Here is a 27,519-nt window from a genome sequence, read left to right on the forward strand (position 1 = left end):
CCTTTTAAAGCACAAACTTCCGCCGCTCATTGAATCATGCACCCTTTTATCGTATTATCCCTTTAATTAAGATGCTGCCTGGGCTTGATGCCTAATAGCTTCCTGGAAGAGTTCGAGTGCAGGCTTTCTGCATCCAGATCAAAATGAAACTACGAAAAACGATTAAACGAGGAAACATATCCAATTTGCGATAGCACTATCATCCCTTTAACGTGAGCCTTGATTCACTTAAGGTTAACCTTCAGTGTTCGGGAGACCTTAGCAAATTTTCAAGGGTACACGGATGACCTGTTTCATTATGGCACTCGTATAAGCACCCTTGAAACGCATTTTATGAGGAAGAAATGGCTTCCATTGAATGTAGGAGAGACTTGTACCTGACGAGTCCTTGCTTCGCCTGTTCCGCCGTCCATCTTTTACCTGAATATTGAATTTAATGATTGTATGTCCCCTGGATGCTGTCAGTTTAGGTATCTCAGGAGATGAAAGGAGAGAACTCATCTCGAGAAGATCCTTTAGTTCCAAATATCTTTTATGTTGCTTTTTTTTGGTCGTGGGGGTGGGTTTATGAGGTTGTAGGGTTGGTTTTCGCCAGCAGGTATAATGTTTTGAATATGCAATGAAGTGTGTGTTTGTTGATCCTTTTTCAGAAACTTGCTGATGAATGGGGAGTAGTGGGTACGAATTGGAGAGTGAAATGAATGAATGGATGAATAGAGACTACTATCTGAAAGGCTGGCGGAGAGGATTCATTGAAATAATGGAGCAGGCATAGTGATTCCCGAGTAAATTGGATAAAATGGAAAGTGGATTTGAATTGGGTGAATGGAGGAAGGATAAATTCAGGCCTCAGAGTCATCTGTATCTATTGATTGAGCTATTAGTTGCAGTAAAACTTTGCATAGAAAAGGCCTGAGTTTTTTGAATGGGGCTGGGAGTCATGAAAGGTGTTTAGGCGTGTTTCACAGAGATGAATATATAATAATAGTTTCAATAGAAAAGGACACTTACCATTTTGCAATCTGGACTGTAAACTTGGTTTCCTGCCGGGTCGATCCTGGTTGACAATTTTACTAAAATAGTCATCCTCAGCGCCCATCGCCAATCGTCGACGAATCTCTTCACGATCATTTCGTCTCTGCAAAAAAAAGGACACCCTGGTCAGCACATAAAATCTTTTTTTGACACTTAAAAGGACTAAAATTTACACTTAATTTTTTTAAAAACCAACTCACTGAAAACTTTTTACTATCATCGACCTCGGTGGTGATAACACGCACAAATTTATCTATCACATTATCAAGATACTCAGGATCCACTAGGACATTTCTATTGAATAGATTCATCTCAATATCGGAAAATGTCCCACAATCTTGTCGAAACACTCGCGGAAACATTCCCATAATGCAATCTTGATCGTTTTGATTGACTGCGGAGTATCTGAATGGAAGGATTCGAGATAGATTGGCAAACACACTATTCTCGTCGATGGATTTGGAGTTGATTTTAGATCTCATTGACTGGAAAAATTTATCTAACATTTTGCTAGTTGTTAAGGCACTGTATTGTCGTTAGGGTTGTGTGAGACTAGGCGGCATATGAGATCACTCAAGCCCTTGGCTGTTCAAGAGAGTTCATGGGTGAATAGATAGCTCGGTGACCGTATCTGGGACATTCGATCGAGTATCTGTGTATCTTCACTGTGACACTTATCTCTCACTTTTTCTTAAGATCGGTTGCACTGATCTTCACTGAACAATGTGCGGCTGTGAACTTGAAAGGAAATGGTACACATGCTGTGCTGGCTGGGATTATAATGAATTCAGTGCATTTTCGGGCTGCACAGTTCCACTCCGTGGGACTGACAATGGCAACAGGAGCAGCTGCTGATCCTTATAAATTGGTTTGCCTGGAGGGAACGAATTAACTACTTAACAGGAGGCTTGTACGATTGGTGGTAGTCTGAGTAGAGGTTGTACATGTGCTTATGGATTGTTCGAACTGTTTGAGGGAGTTGAGGGTATCGTGTGTCGCACAAATGATTGGAATTTATTTCGTAAGGATTGTTATGGTTTTTATGGTAACGTAGAGTAGATTGAGGGACGAGAGAGCAAAGACCGATTATGAAGTTTGAGCCATTCAGATGAAATCAGGCGGAAGTTATAAACAAGGTCGAAGATGGCTGTTTTTTGAGGAAAATTGCTATGCAGCTGACTAAGGGGCTGGGGTTCTTTTTTAAAATGTACATCATTTTCCTAAGATCATTGTATACGAACCAATTCGAATAGAGAACAAAGTGATTAGTTAAAAAATCCACTCTGATGTCCTTGGGCTATACCAGGACAACCCAGAAGCAGTCGATCTTTTTAGGGCCCATAGCCCCCAGGAACATCCCAAACCCTCAGTTTTGGCTCGAAAAGTATCGGTATTACCTCCAAAACATGGTATTACTCAGCCCTGGGTAAAATTCCTGATTTCAGTTCCATTCCATCAGCAACAGATGTTTCTTTCATTGATTGCGTTTTTTTGATAGTGAGATAGTAAATTTTGGCTGCCGGAGGTGATAAGTCTCCAAGGGCCGAACTTGGGCCATCGCGCTGATAACATAGAGCGATGTGTTCAGTCTATGGTTGTATTTTGATAGGGACACCTTTGATGGTGAGTAATATTCCTTATTTGCACTATCTTTGGAATAACTCTGTTTATGTTGACCCAGTTTGTCGTCCCAGACTTTGGGCATGTGATAGTCATAGTGAAAGCAAACATAGTTTTCTGGAAAATGTTCTGTTGATCATGATCTTTGGTGGCGTCAAAGTACACAGTGGTGTCTAGACTTTTTGGAGAAGTCCTGGGGAGCTCCTTTCAAATAACTTTAAGAGTACGTAGTGAAAATGCTTTGATGTGCAAGTGGAGTCATTTCCACACTGACTTTAATTTTGAAAATAAAAATCAGAAGAAACCAAATTTGCTGAGTGAGGAGTCTTAGAAAGGACATTTGATTTTTGGCATAAAATTGATGACACACAGCCCGGGTATACTTTTGGTTACACTGTTTCCTTTAAAGGCGAGACACATTGGATTGGATTGGTACCCACGGTGGAGAATATCGTCCTCTTTGCACTGGAGAAGGTGCTAATAGGACCCCTAGCCAAGGAGGAGGTTCGTGGCTAATGGGGATATTGGTCTTTAGAACTCGAAATACTTTGGGCACCTTCAGTTTCAAATAAGGCTCTTAACCTTGGTAGCCGGGCTAGCCAGGGTGGACATTCTTCCCGGACTACCCCGGACTACTGAACTCAATTAAAAAAAAAAAAATAAACCGACGACAGAAGAAAAGGTGGTGATGCCAGACGCATTACCGGAGGACGAGCTGCTGGCATTCAGCCAGGAGACCGTAGCCATCGAGAGCAGCACACTCGGTACTAGCCGTAGCACCGTTGGGCTTAAACCAACCGCAGGGACCTTCTGGAGCGAGGCAGCAGACGGACTAGTGGTTTCTAACCTGGAACCTACTACTGTCAAGCAGGGTGTAGCGAGTACCTGATATAGTTCTCCTAACCCGAAACCTTCGACGTCGGAAGATCCCTCAAATGTAAAGATCGACAAGAACGTCATCATCATCATCAACGGCGCAACAACCAATTGGATATCCCTAAAAGCTGTCTGGCGTCCAGACCTACGTCATCGTTTCATCTTAGGCAGGGTCTGCCCCGTCTTGTTTTTCTATCATAGATATTGCCCTTATAGACTTATAGGTCATGGTATCGCTTATGGATTTCGTCGTTATGTAAGCTATGGAATCGTCCATCCTAATGTAGGGGAGCAGCGGAAGACGATTGTAGAGCAGAAACAGTCGCACTCCCCGCTGAGAATGCTGCTTGCGCCAAACGGACCGTAGATAGCCCTCTGCAAAGTGAACAGGGGAAAAAGCGGAAAGAGGACGACGTGCCTGAAGGAGACTTTATCGAAGTAGTCTCCAAGGCCCAAAAAAAGAAGGCGAAAAAGGATAAAAAGAAACAACGGACTCCGGCGCCAGAGACACGTCTGTCCAAAAACAAGGAGGCTGCCAACCCAAAGCCAGTAGCGGAAAAAACGAGGAAACGAAGAAGGACTAGATCGTCGGCTCTGCTCATTAAGCCGACGGAAGGCAAGACATTTGCGGAAGTCCTTAGTGAAATCCGCTACAGGATGAAACCCGAGGAGAACGGAGCAGAGGTGTCTTCGATACGGAAAACGAGGAGTGGTGGAGTTCTCGTCGAACTGGGCCCAAAGATGACCAGCAAGAGCACATTCTGCGAAGCGGTCAAGGGGCTATTGGGGGAGAAGGCCCTTGTTTCCAGCCTAGAACCCATTTGCCCTCTGGATATACGGGATCTTGACTGCCTCACAGAAAAGGTCGAAGTAGAGGAGGCGCTAAAGCGTGAATGTCCAGAGGTAACCAATGCCCGGGTAGGTATTACCTCTGTAAATGCTCGAGGCCAAAAACTTGCCGTGGTGGATGTCCCCGAGCAATATGCGAGGAAACTCCTTAACAGCGGTAGAATCAAAATCGGATGGGTAGTATGCAGGGTACGAATGCGGATAGTCCCCACCAAGTGCTACAGGTGTCTGGACTATGGACACACGCTAGCAGCTTGCAAGGGTCCGGACAGGAGGACAGCATGCCGGAGATGCGGCCAAGCGGGTCATCAAGCGAAGACTTGCAAGGAAAGCGAGAGTTGTGTTCTCTGCAGGGATCGTGGCACGTCTGGCGAAAGCGTCGCACACACTGCGGGCTCGGGACGGTGTCCGATCTTCAGGGCGGAATTGGAGAGGGCTAGGGTGCGAACGCCATGATCCGCATTTTGCAAATTAACATGCACCGGAGTGCAACCGCTCACCAGTTGCTAGCACAGTTCCCTGCGAAAGTAAATGCTGATCTAGTGCTGATTAGCGAGCAATACCGAAACAAGGACCCGTCCTCATGGTATCTCGACTTATCGGGCACCGCTGCCATCTGGGTTCGGGACGACGTTCGACTTCGTGTTCTTGCCGAAGGCCAGGGGGACGGATTTGCCTGGATCCGGTGTTTAGGGATAACGTTTTTTAGCGTTTACCTGACGCCGAATGAGTCGATTCCGGACTTTCAACGCCGGCTTGATGCTCTGGAGGACGCCGTTTCGAGCACGGAGGGACGAATCCTGGTTGGCGGTGATTTTAATGCCAGGGCTCTTGAATGGGGTATGCCTCAATCAGACTCCAGAGGGAAACGGATTCTGGAAATGGCGGCGAGAACCGGGCTCGTAATTTTAAACACCGGATCCACGCCAACGTTTCGGCGCTCAGGTTGTGAAGGAAGCATTCCCGACATAACTTTTGCGTCGGAATCTCTGGCATCATCGGTGGACGGGTAGCGAGTCCTAGAAGACTTCTCGGCAAGTGATCATCGGTACATTGCGTTCGAAGTGTTTGACGCTACTTGCCGGCGAGCACCAACACGACGTTCCCCCTGCGTGTGGAATGTCGCGAGGGTGAACATCGGAAGGTTCGTCGAAGCTCTTGGAGCAGGTAGGGCCGCACTGGGGGGCACTCCGGGGGGTGGTGTTGTCGCAGCTGACACCGTCGTAAATTCAGTGATGAATCTGATAACGACGGCGTGTGAGGCTTCCATGCCCCGGAGAGGCCCCAGGCGCGACAAGCCTTCTATGTACTGGTGGACGGCGGAAATTGTCGACCTACGGAAAGAGTGTCATAAGCTCCGCCGTTTGGCACAACGTTTGTACGCCAACGAGGAGGCATGTGCCATAAAGGCACAATATAGATCAGCAAAAGGAGACTCCGCAGCGCTATAAATAAAAGCAAAGCTCGCGGCTGGCAAAATCTTATTAATGAGGTGAATGATGACCCGTGGGGACTTGGCTATAAGCTTGTCACTCGGAAAATCGGGGCTCTGCGGAAGCCCTGCATATTGAGCACCGACTAGATGGACCGCATTGTGCGGGCATTGTTCCCCAGACACTCTGTACGGGTTGATGTAAACAGCACGGAAAGTGTTGTGGATTGCCCCCTTTTCACAATGGGAGAACTCGAAGAAGCGGTTCTCACTATGAAAAACAGGAAGGCGCCAGGTCCTGATGGCATCCCGGCGGAAGTTTACAAACTGGTGTTCCGCCAACGGCCAGAATTGCTGCTCGAAGCGTTCAACGCGTGCTTGAAGGAGGGCATTTTTCCTTGTCGCTGGAAAGTGGCCAGACTCGCGTTGATCAGTAAGGGTAAAGGAGACCCGGAGCTCTCGTCTGCATACCGACCGCTGTGTATGCTTGACACGGCCGGAAAAGTGCTCGAGAAGCTCATCAGGGGTAGACTCGCTGAAGCGATCCGTGCTGCCGGGGACTTATCCGCAAGGCAGTTCGGGTTTAGAACAGGGAAATCTACAGTGGATGCTGTTATGGAGGTCGTAGATGCGTTTAATCGAGCCGGGGCACACAGCCGCCGATCTCGACGGATAGTGCTCCTCATAACGCTTGATGTGAGAAATGCCTTCAATTCCGTAAGATGGACAGATATGCTGGGCACACTAGAGAACTTCTTTCACGTGCCAAGCTATCTCTTGCGGATATTGAGGGATTATCTGAAAGACCGCTCCCTGTTCTATGAGACGCTAGAGGGCCAGAGGAGGATGGAAATCACGTCGGGAGTAGCGCAGGGATCCATCCTAGGGCCGGACCTCTGGAACGCTTCCGACGATAGTCTGCTGAGACTCGATATGCCTGAAGAGTCGCGCCTGGTCGGTTATGCAGACGACGTTGCGGCACTTGTTGCCGGACGCACTGTTGAGCAGGCGCAAAGCAGACTTGGCATATTGATGCGACGGGTAAGCGGATGGATGACTGTTCACGGTTTCAACCTTGCGCTGGAAAAAACCGAAGTAGTCATCCTGACCAGAAGGAGGATTCCGACCTTGCGTCCCATATCGATCGGCGAGTTGACTATAGAGTCAAAACCAACGGTTAAATACCTTGGTTTAATGCTCGACTCGAAGATGAGCTTCTTCGAGCAAATCAAAGCAGCCGCGGACAGGGCTGCAGCAGGAGTCGCGGCCTTGAGTCGGCTAATGGCGAATGTCGGCGGCCCTATATCAACTAGGAGACGTCTCCTCATGGGAGCAACGCAGTCCGTCCTTCTCTATGGTGCGGAGGTATGGGCTGATGCCCTTGACAAGGAGGTGCATCGTAAACGCCTCGCTCAAGTGCAGAGGCGGGGAGCTTTGCGAGTGGCGTCTGTTTATCGCACTGTCTCCGAACCGGCTGTGATGGTGATTGCGGGAGTGATCCCCGTTGCCCTCCTTGCCAAGGAGCGCAAAGCTATCTATCGCCGTAAGGGCGAAAACTTAAGAGAAGTGGTTGCCCGTGAAGAACGTCAACGCACCCTTAACGAGTGGCAACTTTCTTGGCAAAATGAGCCAAGGGGCAAGTGGACTGCGCGGCTCATCGACAAATTAGACCCGTGGTTGAACAGAAAGCACAGTGAGATTGATTACTTCCTTACCCAACTTCTAAGTGGGCATGGAGGTTTTCAGTCTTACCTGCACAGGGTTGGGAAGGCGCGATCTCCTGATTGTGTGTTCTGCAATAGAGTGGCGGATGACGCTGAACACACCTTTTTCTCTTGCGAGAGGTGGGACGGCCTCCGCCAGCAGCTTTATGCAGACACAGGGGAGCTCCTTCCAGACAACATTGTCAGAGAGATGCTGAAGAGCGCTGGCAGCTGGAATCGTATTGCGCATTATGTTCGGGCTCTTCTTACTACGAAGAAGATTGAACTCGACCGGCAGAGGGATCGGACGGTAAGGGGTTCCCCGAACTAACAACTCCCTTCCTCCCCTCCCCTCCCGTTGGTGAAAGGAATTCCCTGACTTGAAGCCTCCCAAAGCCGGGAGAGCGGGAGGGCTAGCCCGAAGTAATGTGTCAAACGGTTCCAGGCTAGTTCTCTGATGACAGGGAGGTGTTTAGTTGGTAGTCCGCCAGCGCGCTGTTGCGGGAGTCCAACACTCTGTGCGTAAACGCATTCACCTACCCTACTCCCAAAAAAAAAAAAAAAAAAAATCCTAATGTAGGGGGCCAAAATTTCTTCAAGAACGTCGGTCACCGGAAACCGGCTGAGAAGCGAAGTTTCGCTGGCGTCCTGCTTAAGAGCCAGTACCAGAAGGCCATGGGTATTCTCAGCAAGATTATAAGAGAATAAATAGGCCGCTCTCAAACGCAATCGATCTCAGGATAACAAGATCACAAGCTGAGCAAAGTGGGTAAGAGTTTGACATTAACCAACATTTGGAAAAAAGTACGTAGCAACAGACAGCCGACGAACCACGAACTGCGAAACCTTTCAGCGACGTGTTCAGGGGCCACTTATTTGTGGCGCTGGTGGATGCTAATTCCGCTAGCGCCAAGCAAGCGCCGGGGGTGTGGACCAGTGTTGAGGCTAGGCAGTCGGAAATGGTCATGGAGTCTCTCCTGGACGACAAATGTAACCAAACGGGATCAATCCCCTGCTTTGATTCCTCTCAGGTAGTCCGTGGGTTCCATGTTATAGCTTGCGAGTACCAATTCTCTAGGGAATTTCTCGGTTCGTGCGTCGCTAAGATCAGTGATGCCTGGGAGGGCGTAAGCTTCAAACTCATCCTCTACGATGAGATTCCCAGGATACCGGTTGCTCGCATCTGGTTGCCGAAGATTCGCAGGGATAAAGACAAGCTTGTCCAGTCCCTGCGCCCCCAAAACCCCAAGATTCCCATGGATGATTGGGTTGTTATTAAGTAGGAGGAACTCCAGACAAACAGTCACCCTTTTCTGCTCCGTATAAATGGAGTGTGCCTGGAGGTACTGGAAAATGCCGACTATAAAATGCGGTTCAGTGTCAGGAACGAAAAGGCGAAAATGTTTCGGTCTGAAAAATTGGACGACGATTTGGCTCCAATCGACGCCGCCAACTAGCTCTTGGAGGAGATGAAAATCGATGGTCTGACGGGGACAGACGATCCGCCACGCCAGCGGATAAACCTGCAGCACTCGAAGCGCACTTCGGCTAATCTGCTTCTCGCCCTTCTAGAGGAAAACATCGACATCGCATTATTGCAGGAGCTTTGGGTCGGAGGCGACCAAACCATCAAAGAGCTCCAAGGTAAATATTTTAATTTATTCCACAGCAGAGGAGACGGTGATCAGGGCAGACCTAGAGCTTGTATCCTTGCGAAGAAGAGTCTGCACGTTTTTCTGTGTCCGGACCTGAGAGTAGAGAACGTGTATATTTACTGGGTTTACATGGCTCACGACCGATCAGCTCCCCTGAAGAACTGCAACATTTACGAGCACCATAGCAACAAAGAAGGCTAACCTATTGATAGGCTGCGACGCTTTGGGGCAGCTCGGAAAACAACGAGAGAGTTGAATCATTCTTTGATTTTTTTATTACTTCAAACCTATCGGTCTGTAACAGAGGCAGTATACCAACCTTCCATTTCCCCTGCTAGGAGAATTATGACGGTTGGGAAGAGGTCCTTGGTATCATCCTACTAACCGACAATGGGAGGGGGGTGGAGAACTGGAGTGTGTCTAGCCAGAGATCATTCTCAGATCACAGGTGGATACTTTTCAGTCTAGATCTCGCGGCAAAAGTCTTAAAACCCTTTAGAGACTTCAGGAGGATCGGATGCAGAAATTTTGTTTATGTAATTAAGAATAAACTCTCCGGTGCGCAAATTGGTAAGATTGGCAAGACAGACAAACTGGAGTCAAAGGTCGGGGCTCTGGAAAGGCATTCGATACCGGCTTTACAGTTTCGTGCCCTGCTAGGTTCAACAAGAAGACACTGCCAATGAAGATCTCTCCAGCCTCAGGAAGCTAATCAACCCTCTGCTACCAGCATAAATATTGACAGCCATACATGGACTGTCTGAAGAAGTAAAAGTCGGCCATCAAGACCGCCAAGAGGCAGTCTTGGTTGGATTATTGCCAGAATATCGAAAGCACCAGCGAATTCGCGAGGCTCAGTAAGATTCTGTCCAAGGAACATAAGAGCCCCTCCTTTCTTAAAAAGTCGAAAAACTCCTGGATGGAATCTTCTGGTGAAAACTTAAAGCTTCTGTTTCATATGCACTTTCCTGCCAGCAAGGAGGACTGTGAGTCAGAACTTTGTTTGGTGGGTTTGTGACCACCCCAGCTGCGCGATATCAAATCGATAATTACTGAGGATAAGATCGACTGGGCGATAAATAGCTTCTCCGCATATAAATCGCTGGGCCCAGATGGCATAATGCGCGTCATGCTACAGATGCAAGGAAGGGTTGCCCTGTGGCTTGTGGAGATTTACCGGAGCTGTATTTCTTTAGGATACGTCCTGGAGACGCGCACGAGTGGCTTTCATCCTGAAAGCGTGAGGCCTTTCTCTAAATCCCAGCATCCCTACCTCAAATGCAGATTCACGGAAACCGCTCTCTATGAGGTAATTGGCACGGTTGAGTGGTCACTAAAGTATAAGCAGTATACCCTAGCTGCCTTTTTAGATAAAAAGGGAGCATTCGAAAACATTAATATCAATGCCAACAAGGAAGCCTTGGCCAGTATTGGATTGGAGGGTATCTTGGGCGTTGGATTATATCCATGTTAAGTACCAGGCTAATCCAGTCGGATCTGGGAGGCACCCAGTTGACCAAAGCTTTCTGGTGCTCTGGTTAATAGCGATGAATGAAATTTTACGAATATTGAATAGCAGCGGAGTGAAGGTGGTGGCGTATGCTGACGACTTGATGATATTAGTATCAGGGATTTTTCCGTCTATTATCAGCGACATCATGGAAGGAGCGTTGTGAAAGGTGTGCCTGTGGGCCGCAAGATGCGGACTTGGCATAAACCCAACCAAAACGGAACTGATCCTATTCACCACCAAGCCAAGGGTGCCTCAATTCCAGGTACCACGGCTGAATGAACAAAGATTGGTTCTTTCCTCCAACGTAAATTATCTGGGTGTAATCCTAGATCCAAAGTTAAATTGGAGAAAGAACATAGAACTGAAAGTTAAGAAGGCCTGTATAGCCTTCTATGCCAGTAAGAGAACTTTTGCAAAGAAATGGGGTCTCTAACCGAGAATGGCTCTCTGTATGTTCATCGCTGTAGTACGTTCAATACGGCTTTATTTTATGGTGGCAGGCTTTGAGCAAAAATATAATGGAACGAAGTATTAAGTTCCACTCAAAGAACCGCGTGTGCAGGTGCTATTGGGGCTCTGCAGCCCTGCCCAGCAAATGTTCTCAATGTAGTCCTGTTTCTCCTGCTCCTAGACCTCCATATTAAATGCGTTGTTGTTTGCAGTGCCGTCAGACTACGTGAGTCTGGATGCTGGACAGCGAAGCTCTAGGACGACAGCAACATCCTAGACGAAGTAACTCGGAAAATCTGGGCATTTCCCATGGACTATGCCACGCGCAAACTGATGTTCACGAGAAAAATTTGCTGTGGACTTTCCAAACATGGCAGTGTGGAAGACTGGTGGTCTCTTGCAAGGTTATGACATAGTATTCTTCATAGACGGATCAAAAATTATTTGTGGAGTCGGTGCACGGGTTGTCTCGAATACACACAGTGCATCTGCGTCGTATGACCTCCCAGGTTTCGCCAGTATATTCCAAGCGGAAGTACTAGCGATACTGAAAGTCTGTCGATGGCTAACATAGCCATTCTGACCGACAGCCTCTTGACCATTAAGGCCTTGTACGCAGCGACGAGATCCTCCAGGCTGGTGGGGCAGTGCAGAAATGCCCTGAACAGTCTGGACGGTACGTTCTGGATTCCTGGTCATATGCACGGGCACTGGTTCATCTAGCTGATGAGATTGGAAGAGCTATTGAACTGAGCTTTCTTCTAAAGGCGGACATAGCAGATAACAACGTAAAAGATAAACCTGCCGCAGATTGTCCGTCGCAGAGGCGAACTGGGAAAGAAGCGAACGGAGATAGATGTCATTGGAGGAGGCTTCATCCAGGTGGCCTCTAGAGCTCAAAAATAGAAGAAATCAGAAATGAAACTGGCCGCCACGCTGATAGAAAACCGTATGCCTGAAGTCAAGTTCAAGAAACAAAGCAAGGCTAGACCACTAACTTTGATTATGAAACCGATAGAAGGCAGAACCATGCGGAAATAAATTGAACCAGGTCCGAAGGCAACCAAAAAGAGCGCATTTTGTGAGGCGGCACTGGGCATCTGGGAGAGAATATGTTGTCTATCCTGGAGTCTATGTGCTCTTTGGAAATTCATCATCAACCATGAATTGTAGCATCACCTCTGCGAATTCTTGGGGCCAAAAACACATTGCCAAATTACTTGCGAGGAAACTTCTTAACAGCGTTGGTTATGAAATATGTACGATACGAAAATGTGCAGCTCAATCAGAGGATTAGAAGTGTTTGGGCTATGGGCGTACATCTGTAACCAACCCAGGTGTTTGACAGGAGAACTAGCCCCCGTAGACTTTCAAGGAAAAGAGGAGGAAGAAGAGGATTAGAGCATTGCGGACGCTATCCGGTGTTCAGAGTAAAGGTGGAAATTGTTAGGAAGAGGCTAATCTACAAATTAACATGCACTTGAATCTGGTCGCTCATGGGTTGCTAACGCAGTCAGGTAAAGTTGTTCAGGTAAAAGCTGACCGATGTTAATTAGGGAATAGTTTTACAGTAAGGATTTCATCATCAGGCATCACTGCTGCTTAGGTTCGGGATTGCGGCTGGCTCCAAGTTCGAGCACAAGGCCGTGGAGATGGCTTGCTCTGGACTCGGTATTTAGGACAACATTTTCCAGTTTATCTTTAACACCGAAAAAATCCACACAAGCTTGATGCTTTGGAGAACGTCGTCTAGGATACGCAGTGGCCGGATTTTACCGGTGGATACTTTAATTCTTGGGCACTTGTATGGGTATGCCTCATCTAGGATTTAGAGAAAACGGATCCTGACGAGAGTAGTTTGAAACATCGGTTCTACGCTAATGTTCTGGCCCGCTAAACTGCTTCCGGTGTAAACTTTGCGTATGCGGTTTTGATGTCTTTGATGGGGGGATGACAATTCTGGAAGATTTTTCGGCAATCTTGTTCAGCGGTGCTTCTCGAGAACGAGGTTCTTGGTCGGGCTGAAAACATGGTGAGATTGATTGTTGTCTTACCCAGCTTCTAAGTGGGCATGGAGGCTTTCAGTTCTCCGTGGATGAGATGCGTAAGGCATGCTCTTTTAATCAAATGTTTTACAATAGAGTGACAGACGACGTCCTTGATAGGTAGGATGGGGTTCGTCAGCTAGTCTATGTGGATACAAGGGGTCTCTTTTGGGGAGTAATGCCAGAGATATATTGAGGAGCGCTGGCCAATGGAGCTATGTTGGACATCACGTTTTGGTTTTTCCTCTGCGAAGAAGATTGAGCACTAGACCAGAAGAACCGGATAGCAGGGGGTTATTTCAACTTACAATTTCTTTTCTCTCGTTGGTGAAAGGATATCCTTGATTTGAAAGTTTCCGAAGGAGCGAGAGTGGGAAGTGATGTGTCAAACTATTCCGGACTAGTTCTCTGATGAAAAGGGGGAAAGGGGGCATTCGTCAGCACCCTCCCACCTTGGGGTTCGATGGTCTTTACCAGGTGCCGGCTTGATATTCATATCGGCAGATTGCACTTGATTGAAAGGAAGGCTCTACCACTGTAGCTATCAGATTGAAGTAGCGGGGTGAGGTGAGGCTTTATTATAATCTAACAGGTAAGGTAGTGGTCGTCCATTCACTGAGGTTGAAACGCTGCTGAAAGCGTTGAGTTGTTAAATGGAGGATCATCTTGACTCCACCTAAACCAAACTTATGACCTTTGTAGCCTGTTGATGAATTTTTAAGTAGTCTGGCACCATTAAGCCACTGAATTAGAGTCAATTTCTTAGCAACAGCTTGTGGCAGTGCATCGGAGGCGCAAACCTAGGCGCCATTGTGGATTCACCTCCACCGCTAGCACCGGAAAGCAAAAAAATCCCTTACTCAACATTTTCACCGTCATCTTCAACAAAAATAATTTGCATAATTTTAAAGACTCCGCCGTTAACATTCAGTCAAATTTCAAAATCATTGTGTGGGTGTTAGAATCTCGATAATATGAATTTCATACGTTATACACACGTAGCGAAGTGTATTTAAATTATTCCATTTGAATTTGTTTAGCATTTTGATGGAGTCTTCTACAAAAAAAAAAGATTACACCGGCTGTGCCGTGTGGGCAAGTAAACGCTCCAATACACGGATACATATGCAGCAACGTACATACATAAATTATCCTTACAAATTGCAGAAAGTCTACTATGAAACGTTAAGTGTGGAGGGAAAATCGATAGTTTTCTTTTGCATAGACGATATTGAATGGTGAAGCAGGAGCAACTTGTAAATTGATGATGTTGCGGAAAAAAGTCTTTGGAAATAAATATCAAGGTCGAGTCGGTATTATGCATGGTACATTTGTGCGGATACGCATTGTATAAGTTTGTGAGTTGATGAGCTTCATCGAACCGCAAAAAACAGCTAAATGAGGCTACTACAATCTTCACTAGAATTTAGCAGGAGGACGTTCCCTTATGCTCCTTCTTTTTGGGGTAGGGTAGTGAATGCATTTACGCACACAGTGTTGGACTCCCGATTCGGTACGTCGTCGGACTACCAACTAAACACCTCCCCATCGTCAGAGAGCTAGCCTGGAACCGTTTGTCACATTACTTCTAGTCCCCGAACTCTCCCGCCCTGCGGAGCCTTCAAATCAGGGAATTCCTTTCACCAACGGAAGGGGAGAGGAGGAAGGGAACTGTCAGTTCAAGGAACCCTCTGCCATCCGGCTCCTCAACCGGTGGAGTTCTATCTTCTTAGCGACGAGAAAGGCCCGAACGTAATGGGCAACACGGTTCCACCTGTCAGCAGTCCTCAGCATCTCTTCGACAATGTTGTCTGGAGAGAGATCCCCTGTATTTAAATAGAGCTGCGGGCGAACCCCATCCCACCTTGCACAAGAAAAAAAAGTGTGGTGGGCGTCGTCCACAACTCCATTGCAAAACACACAATCCGGAGAACGTGCCTTTCCAATCTTGTGCAGGTAAGACTGAAAACTTCCATGCCCACTTAAAAATTGGGTAAGGAAATAGTCAGTCTAACGCACGCACCTAAGTTGCCGATGAGCCGCGCAGTCCATCTACCTCTAGTTTCATTTTGCCACGAGAGCTGGTCTAGAGTGCGTTGCCGTTCTTCGTGGGCAACCATCTCCCTTAGCTCATCTCCATTGCGCTTGTATATGGCCTGACGCTTCCTAGGAAGAAGGGCAACGGGGATCACTCCCACGATCACCATCACGGCCGGTTCAGAGACAATGAGGTCCGCAGGCGCCACCCGCAAAACTCCCCGTCTCTGTACTTGCGCGAGGCGTTTACGGCATACCTCCTTTTTAAGAGTGCCAGCCCATACCTCTGCGCCGTAAAGTAGGACAGACTGCGTTGAGCTCATCAGGAGACGTCGCCTACTAGACGTAGGACCCGCAATGTTTGCCATTAGTCTACTTAACGCCGAAACTCCAGCCGCAGCCTTGTTCGCTCCTGCTTTGATTTGCTCAGAAAAGCTCACCTTTGAGTCAAGAGTCAACCCGAGGTACCTTACCGCTGATTTTGACTCGATTATCGACTCGCCGAACGATATGGGGCGCAGGGTCGGAATTCTCTTTGTCTCAGGATGACTACTTCGGTTTTTTCCAGTGCAAGGTTGAAATCAGGAGTAGTCATCCATCCGCTTACCCGTTGCATCAATATGCCGAGTCTGCTTTGCGCAACGGCGAACGGCGTTCACGACTTGCATGACAGCATCAACTGTGCATCTCCCCGCTCTAAAACCAAACTACCGGGGAGATAAATCTCCGGTAGCGCGTATCGCTTCTGCGAGTCTACTTCTGATGAGCTTTATGGATCAGCGCAAGCCTCGCAACCTTCCAACGAGCAGGAAAAATGCCCTCTTTTAGGCAAGCGTTGAATACCAGTTTATATACCTCTGCTGGAATACCATCGGGTCCTGGCGCCTTCTTGTTTTTCATAGAGAGGACTGCCTGTTCCAGCTCACTTATAGAGAAAAGTGGACAGTCCTCTGCGCGCTCCCATACGGGGTGGGCAGGGAAGAGTGCCCTTACAATGCGGTCCATCTGCTAGGCCTTAAGTGAACAGGGTTTCCGCAGAGCCCCGATTTTTCGAGTTACCAGTTTGTAACATGTTAGATATCGCCTTCAGTTTGTAGTTAAGTCCAAAATTAATAGACCATTAGCTTAATCCCAACTACAATTTTATTTTTTTTTTTTTTTTTTTTTGTGTGACACTCCTTCCGGAACTCTGCGATTTCCACTGTCCACCAATACATGGAAGGTTTGCCGCGCGTCGATGTCTTCCTGGGCATGGAGGCTCCCCAGACCGTCGTTATCAGGTTCATAACTGAATTTACGACAGTGTCAGCTGCGGCGCCACCGCCCCCAGGAGTATCCTCCAGCGTGACTCCACCTGCTCCCAGAGTTTCGAGAAACTTCCCGGTGTTCACTTTCGCGACGTTCCATGCACAGAAAGATCGCCGGGGTGGCGCACACCGAGAGTTTGTGTCCACCACTTCGAAAGCAATGTATTGGTGGTCACTTGCCAAGAAGTCTTCCAGAACTCGCCACCCGTCCACCAGCGACACCAGTGATTCCGACGCGAAGGTTACGTCTGGAATGCTTCCCTCGCAGCCCGGGCGCCGCAACGTTGGGGTGGATCCGGTGTTTAGAACTGCCAGTCCTGTTCTCGCCGCCATTTCCAGAATTCGTTTCCCTCTGCAATCTGTGTGAGGCATGCCCCATTCAAGTGCTCTAACATTGAAATCACCCCCGACCAGGATTCGCTCATCCGTGCTTAAGGTAGCGTCCTCCAAAGCATCAAGCCTCCGACGAAAGTCCGGCATCGTCTGATTCGGCGTAAGATAGACACTAAAAAACGTTATCCCTGAACACCGAATCCAGACAAAGCCGTCTCCTCGGTTTTGGGCAAGAACTCCCAGGAGGGTGCCGTCCCGAACCCAGATGGCAGCGGTACCTGATATGTCTGGGTGCCATGAAACTGGGCCCTTGTTTTGGTAGTGCTCACTGATGAGTACTAAATCAGCTTTGGTCTCCAACTGCGCTAGCAACTCGTGAGCGGTTGCACTCCGGTGCATATTGATTTGTAGGATGCGAATCATGTTGACCGTGTCCTAGCTCTTTCCAGTTCAGCTCTGAAAACTGGACACCGCCCTGATCCTGCAGTGTGCGCAACGCTCTCATCAGTCGCACCACGGTCCTTTCATAGGACGCAGCTTCCCTTTTTATTGCAGGTGTTCGCTTTATGACCTGCCTGACCGCATTTACGGCATGTTGCCCTTCTGTCAGGTCCCCGACAGTTTGCAGATGTGTGCCCATAATCCAAACATCTGTAATATTTGGTTGGGGCGGCCGGATTCGTATCCTACACACTACCCAACTAATTATTATTTTCCCGCTGTTTAGAAGCTTCCTCGCGGATTGCACGGCAACTTCCACCACAGCGAGTTTTTGGCCTCGGGAGTTCGCGGAGGTGATACCAATCCAGACATTGGTTACCTCCGGGCATTCGCGTTTGATGGCCTCTTCTACCTCGTTCTTTTCCTTGAGACAGTCAAGGTCTCGGATTTCCAAAGAACACGTGGGTTCCAGGCTGAAAACCAAAGCTTTTTCTCCCAGAAGCCTCTTGATTGCTTCACAGAACGTGACTTAACTTATAGTCTTCGGGCCTAGTTCAACTAAGACTCCACCACCCTTTGTTTTACGTATGGAAGACACTTCTGCTTCGTTATCTTCGGGTTTAATCTTGTAACGGATTTCGCTGAGGACTTCCGTAAAAGTCTTGCCTACCGTCGGCTTAATAAGCAAAGCTGGCGGTCTAGTCCTCCTTCGTCTCCCCACCTTTTCTTTTGGTGCTCCGTCCTTTGTGTCCGCCTTAGTTTTAGGCAGAGGTTTTTCTGATGGCGCGACGTGTTATTGTCTTTTGTTCCTCCTCGCCTTCTTCTTTTGAGCTTTGGAGAGTACCTGAGTGAAGTCTCCTTCAGATTTCCCTTCTTCCTTTCGTTTTTTACCAAGTTCGCTCTGCAATGGGCTGTCAGCGATCCGTTTGGTACTCGTGGTGTTCTCGTCGGGAAGTGCGGTTGTTTCTGCTTCCTGCGGATTTTGTCTTACTTTCCATGTTCGCCTATAGTATGAAATCGTGTCCAGGAGCTCCTCCAGTTCCATTAGCCCGTTTTTCACCCCCTTGGCGACGTTTTTCTGGAGGAACGTCACAGATCGCATGTGCTTCACAACTGCCGTGCATTTCTTAATAAGCCTTTCCTCTTCAGCTTGCACCAGAGTAGTCGACAGTCCTCCCACTCGGCTTATATTCGAAACCATTTGATTGGTTTAGGCAGTTTCCACTGCGTCTCTTTCCGCAATTATAGCACTGTGTGGTATGGTCTGGGTTCCTATCTGCGTTGCAGGTGCCCCATCACTTAACGAGTCTTTCTCTCCGTCTGCGCGTCCCGATGTCTCGTCGGGTATTTCAGCCCTTGTTGCGTCCTTCGCGGGGCGCTGGGGCGAATGGCGCATTTTCGTGTTGCGAATAAACGCAGCCAGCTCACTCTTCACTTCCACTATCTCCTCGTTTCGTTTGGTTTTTTCTCTATTTGAGTTGCTCCTTAAAGTCTCACCTAGAGCCCGACGAAAACATAATTCATTCCAGACAGTTTATCAGATAAAAGTAATTCCACCTTTAGTGGGTCGTTAATGTGGACTAAATTACGGCCTGTTCATTCCACGGCCGTTTTCGGTATATTGAGAGAATAATATGGCTAACCCCGGTCGTAACTCTGCACCCTAATTTGTCGCAAATGTTCAATTACAACTCGGTGTACTAAAATCCTGGCATCCAGGCGATGTCAGTGGGTGGGGCCGAGGACAATATTCCTCCCATGCTGAAGGTCAGTGCTATTAAAGTTAAGCCATCCATGTTTTAGATAATAATCACTTAAAAATGACACAACAGTTGCCAAAAACTTTTGCTCCACGCGGTTAAACATCCTTTCATCCTTTTTATATCCCCCTGAAAGCTTGACAAGGCAACAGGGACCACATGCGTCTGAATTTCCAATTTTTCCCATTTTCATCTCATGATACTGCCTTGCTGCCTTATCGACCAGAATTTTTTTTTGTATATTCCTTATTTCGTTTTTTATCGGTGATACTACACTCAGTGTAGCAGGACGAAAATCGATAATGCCATAAAAGGGAAAATCCTTCCCAACCGAAATTTGTTTTGACCATCGAAGCAAATAGGAAAGTTATCTGTTGATCGCCTTTAATATTTGATGACACAACATCGAGATAGGAATGAATAGAAAAACTTCCGGACTGTAATATTCAACAAGGACATGAGGGTTGTCTCCCCGTGGAGGAGGGAAAGCTTAGAAAGGATGTTTCCCTGTTTTGCGTTTGTAGCTGTCTGATTTTCGTGTAAGACGACAGCTAAGGAAACGACAACAATACGCAATAATTTATTACTGGAATGACGGCAAGCAAACAGAGATCTATGTAGCGGAGACAGGATCTAGGATACAGAGTAGAAGGGACCATTTTTAGATCTTGAGCCCGTGTTGAATGCTTTAGAACGAACGTACCAACAAACATACATGTAAATTCCAAAGTTTCTAAAAGTTTAGTAAAAGGAAGGCGAGGATATTTCCATTTCATGAAGTCTGCATATAATTATCCTTAAAGTAAGATAAACTCTTGAACTGTCGATGATGCTGTGAATTATAAACGACATGGGATTCGGCTCGTTAACTTGCCAGACGAGAAAAGTGTGCACCGAAAAGGAGTATTGGGTCGCTTCTTCTGGGAATGTTTTAAGGCTTTTTCCAGAAATGAAAAGGATGTTACCCATTCGCAGTTTCAGGATCGGTACTGCGTGTTCCTTCGGGTCAACCAACACTCAATTTCGGAGCTAATTTATATTAATTAACTCCGGTAATAGCCTGCAGTACCGAAGACATACCCTCCAATGAAAAAGCTTTTTAGTTCTTTTCCGTTTCCCTCTGATAAACCCAACATCCTGACTATGTATTCACCCGAAAATCTAAAGGATCTTATCCCGAAATTTAAGAATATCCTTCTGGAGCTAACTCTCCACTTTCACAACAAACTGTTGGCAACATTTCATGCTATACATTCATTAGATGAAAATCCATTCTGTCGCCATCTTGCCTAGGATTCGTATCCTTTTTGGATAATTAAAATAATTTTTTTTTTCTTCGTTGGAAATACATGCATTAAGGATAAGTTTGCAGGATGGGATGTTTGCTCATCTACGAAGCTTGTTTGGCGACATGTCATGAAATGATTTTTATGGTCTCCTTGTTAACTTGAGAGCTAAATACATATGCATGTACTTGTCGAGCATTGGGGATTTTATTACAGCAATAAATATTACTAATTGCCATCTAAAAATTTATATTTGCCAGACATGGTATTGCATTTAGTGTATCAAAGTGTTTGAGTGGATGAAGTCTTCATCTTTAATTGAAAGGATAAAGTTGTCATACAATGTCATTAGACAGTGTTGACAAGGGTTTGCGTGTGGAAGTATGCATAATCCTTGTACCTAACGTTCAAGGAGATCTTAGCTCCCGCATATCGCCTAAATTGCCTTATCTGCCTGGTGACTATTTAGATCTCATAAACGTTCCTATGAAATTCAATGTATTCTCTGGGGGGTGTCAATTTGATAATTACCAAATGAGTCTCAACAAATGTTTGGCAGGGGTCTGACGTGGAATGTAGCTCCCTGAGACCAACCTATCTCTCTTTGATGGTCAACTGTCTCTCCTATGGGACGATGTGTGGTCTTTCAGGCGCCAAGGCTCTCGTCGTGAGTGGTGATAGCCACACCCTATACTAGGTGACCCTACTATTAACAAACGCTACGGATCTACACTGGGGAGTCGAAAAACACCTCCCCTAATTCAGGGTGTCATGCGAACCGTGCCCATTGGATAGTTTGCATTCGGGGATAACTGACTGGATTCGAACAGATCGTCACTGATACCTAGTCGCCCCATTGAGTAAGTTTGACTTTACCGAGCTACAGGGGGCTGTGGCACGGCGGACCTCCTAACCCCCATATTCGTAGCAATCAAATGAGTACCCGTAGTAAAACAAAAAAATTACAACCAAAGCGGGACCCCGTACCGCATACAAACTGGTTAACCAGGCGGAGGCACATCTCCGAAATACTGAGAGCCAGGTAATTACACCCAAGAAGGGAGAAATTGGAATGCCAAGCAGTAGATCCAAGGTCAACATTGGTATACTGCGAGGACGACCACCAATAAACACCACTGCTCAAATAATGGGGACAAGGAGGAGGCTCAGGATAGATCTAAGTTATCTTAATCCTAGCTAAAAAAGTGGAGAGGGGCGGAGATTAGCCCATATGAAGGGAATACTCCCAAAAAATCCAAACCTGACCCCAAGAGGGGAAAAAATCCGGGCAGGTCAGGTGTGAAGGTAGGAATCATGAAGCCCGCTATTAGCTATGTTAGTGCGCTTAAGGGAGTTTCACTGGCCATACTGCCAAAAATGTTTCCTGATCAAATACTAAATCGTGAGGAGCTGAAAACCCTCGAAGACCTTGTCGCAAGCAGATGATCAAAGGATGGACTGCGAAACTTTTGTTCACCGAGATATGCTTTCGACCAGGTCAGATAATGGTGGACTGTGGGACGGAAGACACTGCAGACTGCCTTAGGAATATAGTTCCTAAATTGCCAGGTTGGGAAAGAGCAGAACTCTCAACATGTGCTGGGAATGACATACCAGGAGCACACACGGTGACAGTTTTTCTCCCGAAAACCGCAACAATAGAAAGGAAGATCTCATCATCATCATCATCAACGGCAGAACAACCGGTATCTGATCAAGGCCTGCCTTAATAAGGAACTTCAGACATCTCGATTTTGCGCCGAGGTCCACCAATTCGATATCCCTGAAAGTTGCCTGACGTCCTGACCTACGGGTCCGCCTCGTCTTCTTTTTCTATCATAGATATTGCCCTTATAGACTTTCCGGGTGGGATCATCCTCATCCATACGGATTAAGTGACACGCTCACCATAACCTGTTGAGCCGGATTTTATCTGCAACCTGACGGTCATGGTATCGCTTATAGATTTCGTCGTTATGTTGGCTACGGAAACGTCCATCCTCATGTACTGGGCCAAACATTCTTCGGAGGATTCTTCTCTCGATCGCGACCAAGAATTCGCAATTCTTCTTGCTAAGAACCCAAGTCTCCTAGGAATACATGAGGACTGGCAAGATCATTGTCTTGTACAGTAAGAGCTTTGACCCTATGGTGAGACGGTTTGGGCGGAACAGTTTTTGCAAGCTGAAATAGGCTCTGTTGGCTCACAATAACCGTGCTCGGATTTCATCATCGTAGCTGTTATCGGCTGTGATTTTCGACCATAGATAAGAGAAATTGTCAACGGTCTCAAAGTTGTCGATACCGTCATTATAGGCCAGTAGGTGGGAGGATATAAAGAGGATTGTACCTCTTGCATTTACCTCAGCATCACGAATCACTTTCTCCAGGGTCAGGTTAAAGAGGACGCATGATAGGGTATCCCCTCGCCGTAGACCGTTGTTGATGTCGAATGGTCTTGAGAGTTATCCTGCTCTTTTATCTGGCCTCGCGCATTGGTCAGGGTCAGCCTAGTCACTCTTATCAATTTCATCGGGATATCGAATTCTTTCATCGCCGTGTGTAGTTTTACCCTGACTATGCTATCATAGGCGGCTTTAAAGTCGATGGAAAGATGGTGCAACTGATGTCCATATTGCAACAGTTTTTCCATCGCTTGCCGCAGAAAGAAAATCTGATCTGTTGCTGATTTGCACAAAAGTTCTTTAAGGACGCGGTGCAACTTCCCCTTAACTGCATAATAATAATCGTTTGGAGCGTCGTGTGCTCATGATAATTTTTTTCTTCGTGCACGGAGGCGGAAAATCTTAGAAAGACACGTCCGGCCAAGCGTGTCGGATTCGCCACGGTCTCTCCAGTCCCAGCCCCCCGGGACCACCATTCAGGTATTACTTTGCGAGGTAGGTTTGCTCTTAGGCACTCGTCCTACTCTTCTTTCCGGCTTTCCGCCTTCTTTGTTCTTTCAGCCAAGCCTCCTGTATTTGCACGATTGCGGAGCAAACCGTAAGCCAGTTTTCCTCGAAGCTTAGCATCTCCGCAACTACGTTCTTCGGGTTCACGTTCTAGCACAACACCTGGTGTAGGCTCCTCCTCGCTATCACGAACCTTGGGCAGTGAAATATCAGATGATCTGCATCCTCCAGTATGTCACCGCATCTAATTCGGAGAATTATCCAACCAAAAGCGGTGCAGCTACAGCCTGTGGCAACCACCGTGTACCGCGAGGAACTGGATAATGGTAGTTTGTCTCCTCATGTTTCCGCTCAAGCCACACCGTAATGCTGGGAATGAGCGTGTGCGTCCACCGACCCTTCGTAGACTCGTCTCATCTCATCTTTCTAGCAACGGCTTTACCGTTCTTGCTGTTTCCGTCGCGCAGACCTCCACATTTTCTGTGTGTTTTGCTGTAACAACCACAACTAGGTCATCAGCAAAGCCGACAATCGTAGTTCCCTTTGGGATGGGAAGAGCAAGTACTCTATTGTACATGATATTCCACAACAGGGGACTAAGTATCGATCCCTGTGATATCCCGGCTGTGAAAATGTACTCTTTGGGACCCTCATCCGCCCCGTACTAGAAAATCCTCTATAAGAGGTAGCTTTTCACCAAATTCGCTAAATACCCGGGGATGCCTATGTCAGCCAATGACCCTTTAATTCTGTTCTAGTTGGTAGAGTTGAATGCGTTTTTGACACCTAGCGCCAAAACGACACAGCAGCCACTAGAAATCAGTGCGCCTTTTCCCAGGTTTTCAACGATGCTAATTGCGTCCACCGTACAGTGGGCACGTCGGAAACTAAACCGTTGCTGGCTTTGACGATGGGTAGAAGTCTGTTGTAGATGACTCTCTCCATCATCTTTCCAATTGTATCTACCAGGCAGATAGGACAATACGATGATGGGTTTTCAGGTTTCGGAAGCAATACCAACTTTTGATTTTTTCACTGGATTGGGAATATTTTTTCCTTTAGGCCCGCCTGGAAGGTGTTAGGAAAAAGGTCAGGCATAGTCTTCACTGCCAGTTTCACAGCTCGGTTAGGGATGTCATCCAAACTTGAGGCTTTGTTGTCACCGATCCACCACATATTCTCGCAGCTCCTCCGAAGTTATTGGAGGTATTATTGTCTTTTTTAGCTGGACAACCATTTGCCTTCTCCTATTTTGGTAGTGAAGGAATCGAGTGGTAACAATCTGTTTCAAGAGGCGCGGACAAGTCACCTGGGATGATCTCTCGAGCCTTTTCATTACCACTCTGTAACACTCGTCCCAAGAGTTTATGTTGGCATGGTCACACAGCTGTTTGAAGCAGTTCGTTTTGCTTCTCCGAATGACTTTTTTTAGTTGAGCGTTGCCATCGGACTTTCCCCTGAGCCACTAGCAAAGCCTCCTTGTCTGGAAGCATGGGGCTCGCAAACTTGCGATTTCGTTCCTCCACCAGTAGTTGGGTTGCTACTGGGTAGCAATACTCTTCTCGGCATAGTAGCGTCGCATGCTTCCGTCACATATCGAGTGATTTGAGTGGCTTTTTCATGGCCGCCGTAGAAAACGTGTCCCCCTCAAAAGCTTTTGCGGTCCAGTCCATGCAGATTGCCTGGTGGTCGCTGTGAGTATAGTCTTTACTGACGTGCCAAGCGACTCTACTGGCTAAAGCGGCACTCAGGAGCGGGAGGTTCACTATAGACCCCAGACTCCTTCTCCGGAAATGTTCGAGGCCCCAACATTCGCCAGTACCACATCTAGCTCCGCAAATGCTTCGAGGAGAACACACCCCCTCACATTAGTTGTCCGGCCGCCTCATACAAGAGCCCTCGTATTAATATTATTGGCGACCGATGTCCTCTTGCATCCAAAATCAGAATGGCAAACATTTGCTCATACGCGACAACTATAGCGCTGGATGGAGCATTGCAACTGTAGCCGTTTTTCACCTTTGCTCTGAACAAGCCCTCCTCGAGGTGCTCCATTATTTCCTCGAAGGCTTGTTGTCTACAAGGCCATAGTGCTGCCTGTCCCGTTTGGTCTTTGACCCAAATGCTTCCACCGTGGTTTCGATATGGCTCACTAATTATGACCACATCGATGTTATTCTCGCGGAGGTTTTGGGAGAGTAGATCCTGCACCCTCTCGCAGGGGTTGAGGTTGATTTGTATCAAACTCATCTGCGACTTGTGTTGAGGCACTCCACTCTTGACGGGGAAAGCTTTGCTATTAGAGAAGCTGTTGGATAATCTATTCAGAGTCTTCACATCCTTCGTACTAATGGATATTTCTTGGAACTAGTGCTTTCTAGGAATTCCATGAAAGATTCCACCAGAGAACTTGCCTTTAGTTGGAAGTTAGTTGGTATTCTTCATTCTATTCAGCGCGAATAGTGTTGCATACTGTACGCCATCAATCTGAGAACGCGGAGGGAGGGATAAGAGGAAGACCAGAGATTCATTTAGCAGCCTCATTTCAATAATACATTATAAAAATTATCGCCATGTCTAGGACACCAGGAGAAATGGACCTCTTTAAGCCAGTCTTTCCTCATTTCACCATGCGCGGCCAGCTTGGGGCTTTGCTAGTAAGGCCATCGGCCAGAATGGCATCCGTGATGATGATAATTGTATTGGGGTTTCGAAATTGTAAAGCATCTCGTCCGGTTTGTGGTTTGCCGGATATTTCAGAAAGTCAAGGTAGAGTCAGACTTCCGCAGTTTGTAGGTGGAGGATATGGATCTAGGATCTAGAATCCGTACCTGATTCATCTATGGTCATTATTCTTAGCCATTTTGGTCTTGGGCTCTATGTTTATGAAGTCAAATTCCTCCTGCGAGGAGGAAAACTCATGTAACTTCCCCCCCCCTCCCACACTCAATGGAATTCACTCACTCGTCACTTATGTCGCCAGGTTGAAAACTCACATTCTCCAAGGGTCGCAGTCTGTGTAAGCTGCGGAATGGAGTACAAGCGGGATCAAAAGGCATATGAGGAACCAGGAAGGAAAAGTGAATACAGGAACCTACCAGCACGAACCGATAGGCAGGCAGAGTGAAATGAATTTTGCAGAAAAAGTGGCTTTCAATCTCCTAAAATTTTATAACCCGTCTTGTGTTGTGGTATCACTATACACATGTCCTTGCTTCTCTTCTAAGAGAGAATAAATTTTATCTGATATCTACCAAATAATAATAATAATAATCGTTGGCGCAACAATCCGTATTGGATCTAGGCCTTGAAGTGTGTTAGGGCACTTCATTCAAGACCGTAACGGTACACTAGGAGGCAATGTGGTCAGCATTGCGCTCGCCCGAGATTATTACCCTGATTTGACTCATTCGCAGCTGAGTCGACTGGTATCCGACGTCGTCAAATTGCGATACAAATTCCACTGTCACCAGTAAGATTTGAACCGCGAGCTTCCGTACGATAGCCTTGTGCTCTAACCACTCAGCTATCCGGACACGTATTTCCGATGGTACCAACAATCCGTCGAGGCGGGGTCCTGGCGAACGACTACCCGAAAGTCCCTTTCGGGAAGCGGACCTCGACCGTGATTGTCCCAAACGCGAAGTACTAACCGTCGTAGCGAGCTTGGTGACCGCGTAAGACAATGCCGTCCCCATTGACTTAAGGTCCTCCACTTCCCGAGTTGTGTCTCGGGAAACTTCCAGCGATCCCGAGTCCGCGCAGTCCAAGATGGCGCGGGAGCTCTCTGGAAGATGCTGCAGCCAGAGTGGCTTCGACAGCTCCAGGCCTACCTTCTCTCCACCCAATTGCCTCATTTCACGAAGCAACTAGCTGGAGGTACGGTCACCTAGCGACAACTCATTATGTAAGTGATTGAGTTTTGCTTCCTCAGTCACTGAAAGGCGTCTTATTAGCAGTTCCTTCAAGCGATCGTAGGAGCACTCCTCAAATACGTCCGAAACCAGCCCGAAGGTCTCCCCGTCGAGACCGCGTGGATTTCTCCTCGCGCGATATATCTTAGCAGAGTCAGGGAAAGGGGGAAAGGAGAACGGAAAGAAGGAAAGGACAGGGCGGCAGAACACCGGAGCGAAAACGGCTGCGGCCCCAACGAATTTGAGTCCGCTGACCCGGTGGAGGCGAATCCATAATGGCATCCAGGTCAGGGTCCAATGTAATGCCGCAATAAATTATTAAAGGTCAGTAATGCTTCACTCATTGGGAAA

The 27,519-nt window shown here is 47.2% G+C and overlaps 1 protein-coding gene across 4 annotated transcripts in view; it reads right to left on the reverse strand.

Moving 5' to 3' along the window:
• LOC119650585 (uncharacterized protein DDB_G0284459) overlaps positions 1-27,519 on the reverse strand; it is a 268,771-nt gene that overhangs the window by 19,367 nt on the left and 221,885 nt on the right. For all 4 annotated transcript variants that reach the window (XR_005249340.1, XM_038053419.1, XM_038053418.1 and 1 more), the window contains one exon: positions 1,012-1,138. Coding sequence is in view for 3 of the 4 variants with exons in the window: in XM_038053419.1 (XP_037909347.1) it covers positions 1,012-1,138 (127 nt within the window). In the remaining variant the exon portion in view is untranslated. The remainder of the gene's footprint in view (positions 1-1,011; positions 1,139-27,519) is intronic.

This window comes from Hermetia illucens, chromosome 3, assembly GCF_905115235.1.
Source record: "Hermetia illucens chromosome 3, iHerIll2.2.curated.20191125, whole genome shotgun sequence".
Lineage (NCBI taxonomy): Eukaryota > Metazoa > Arthropoda > Insecta > Diptera > Stratiomyidae > Hermetia > Hermetia illucens.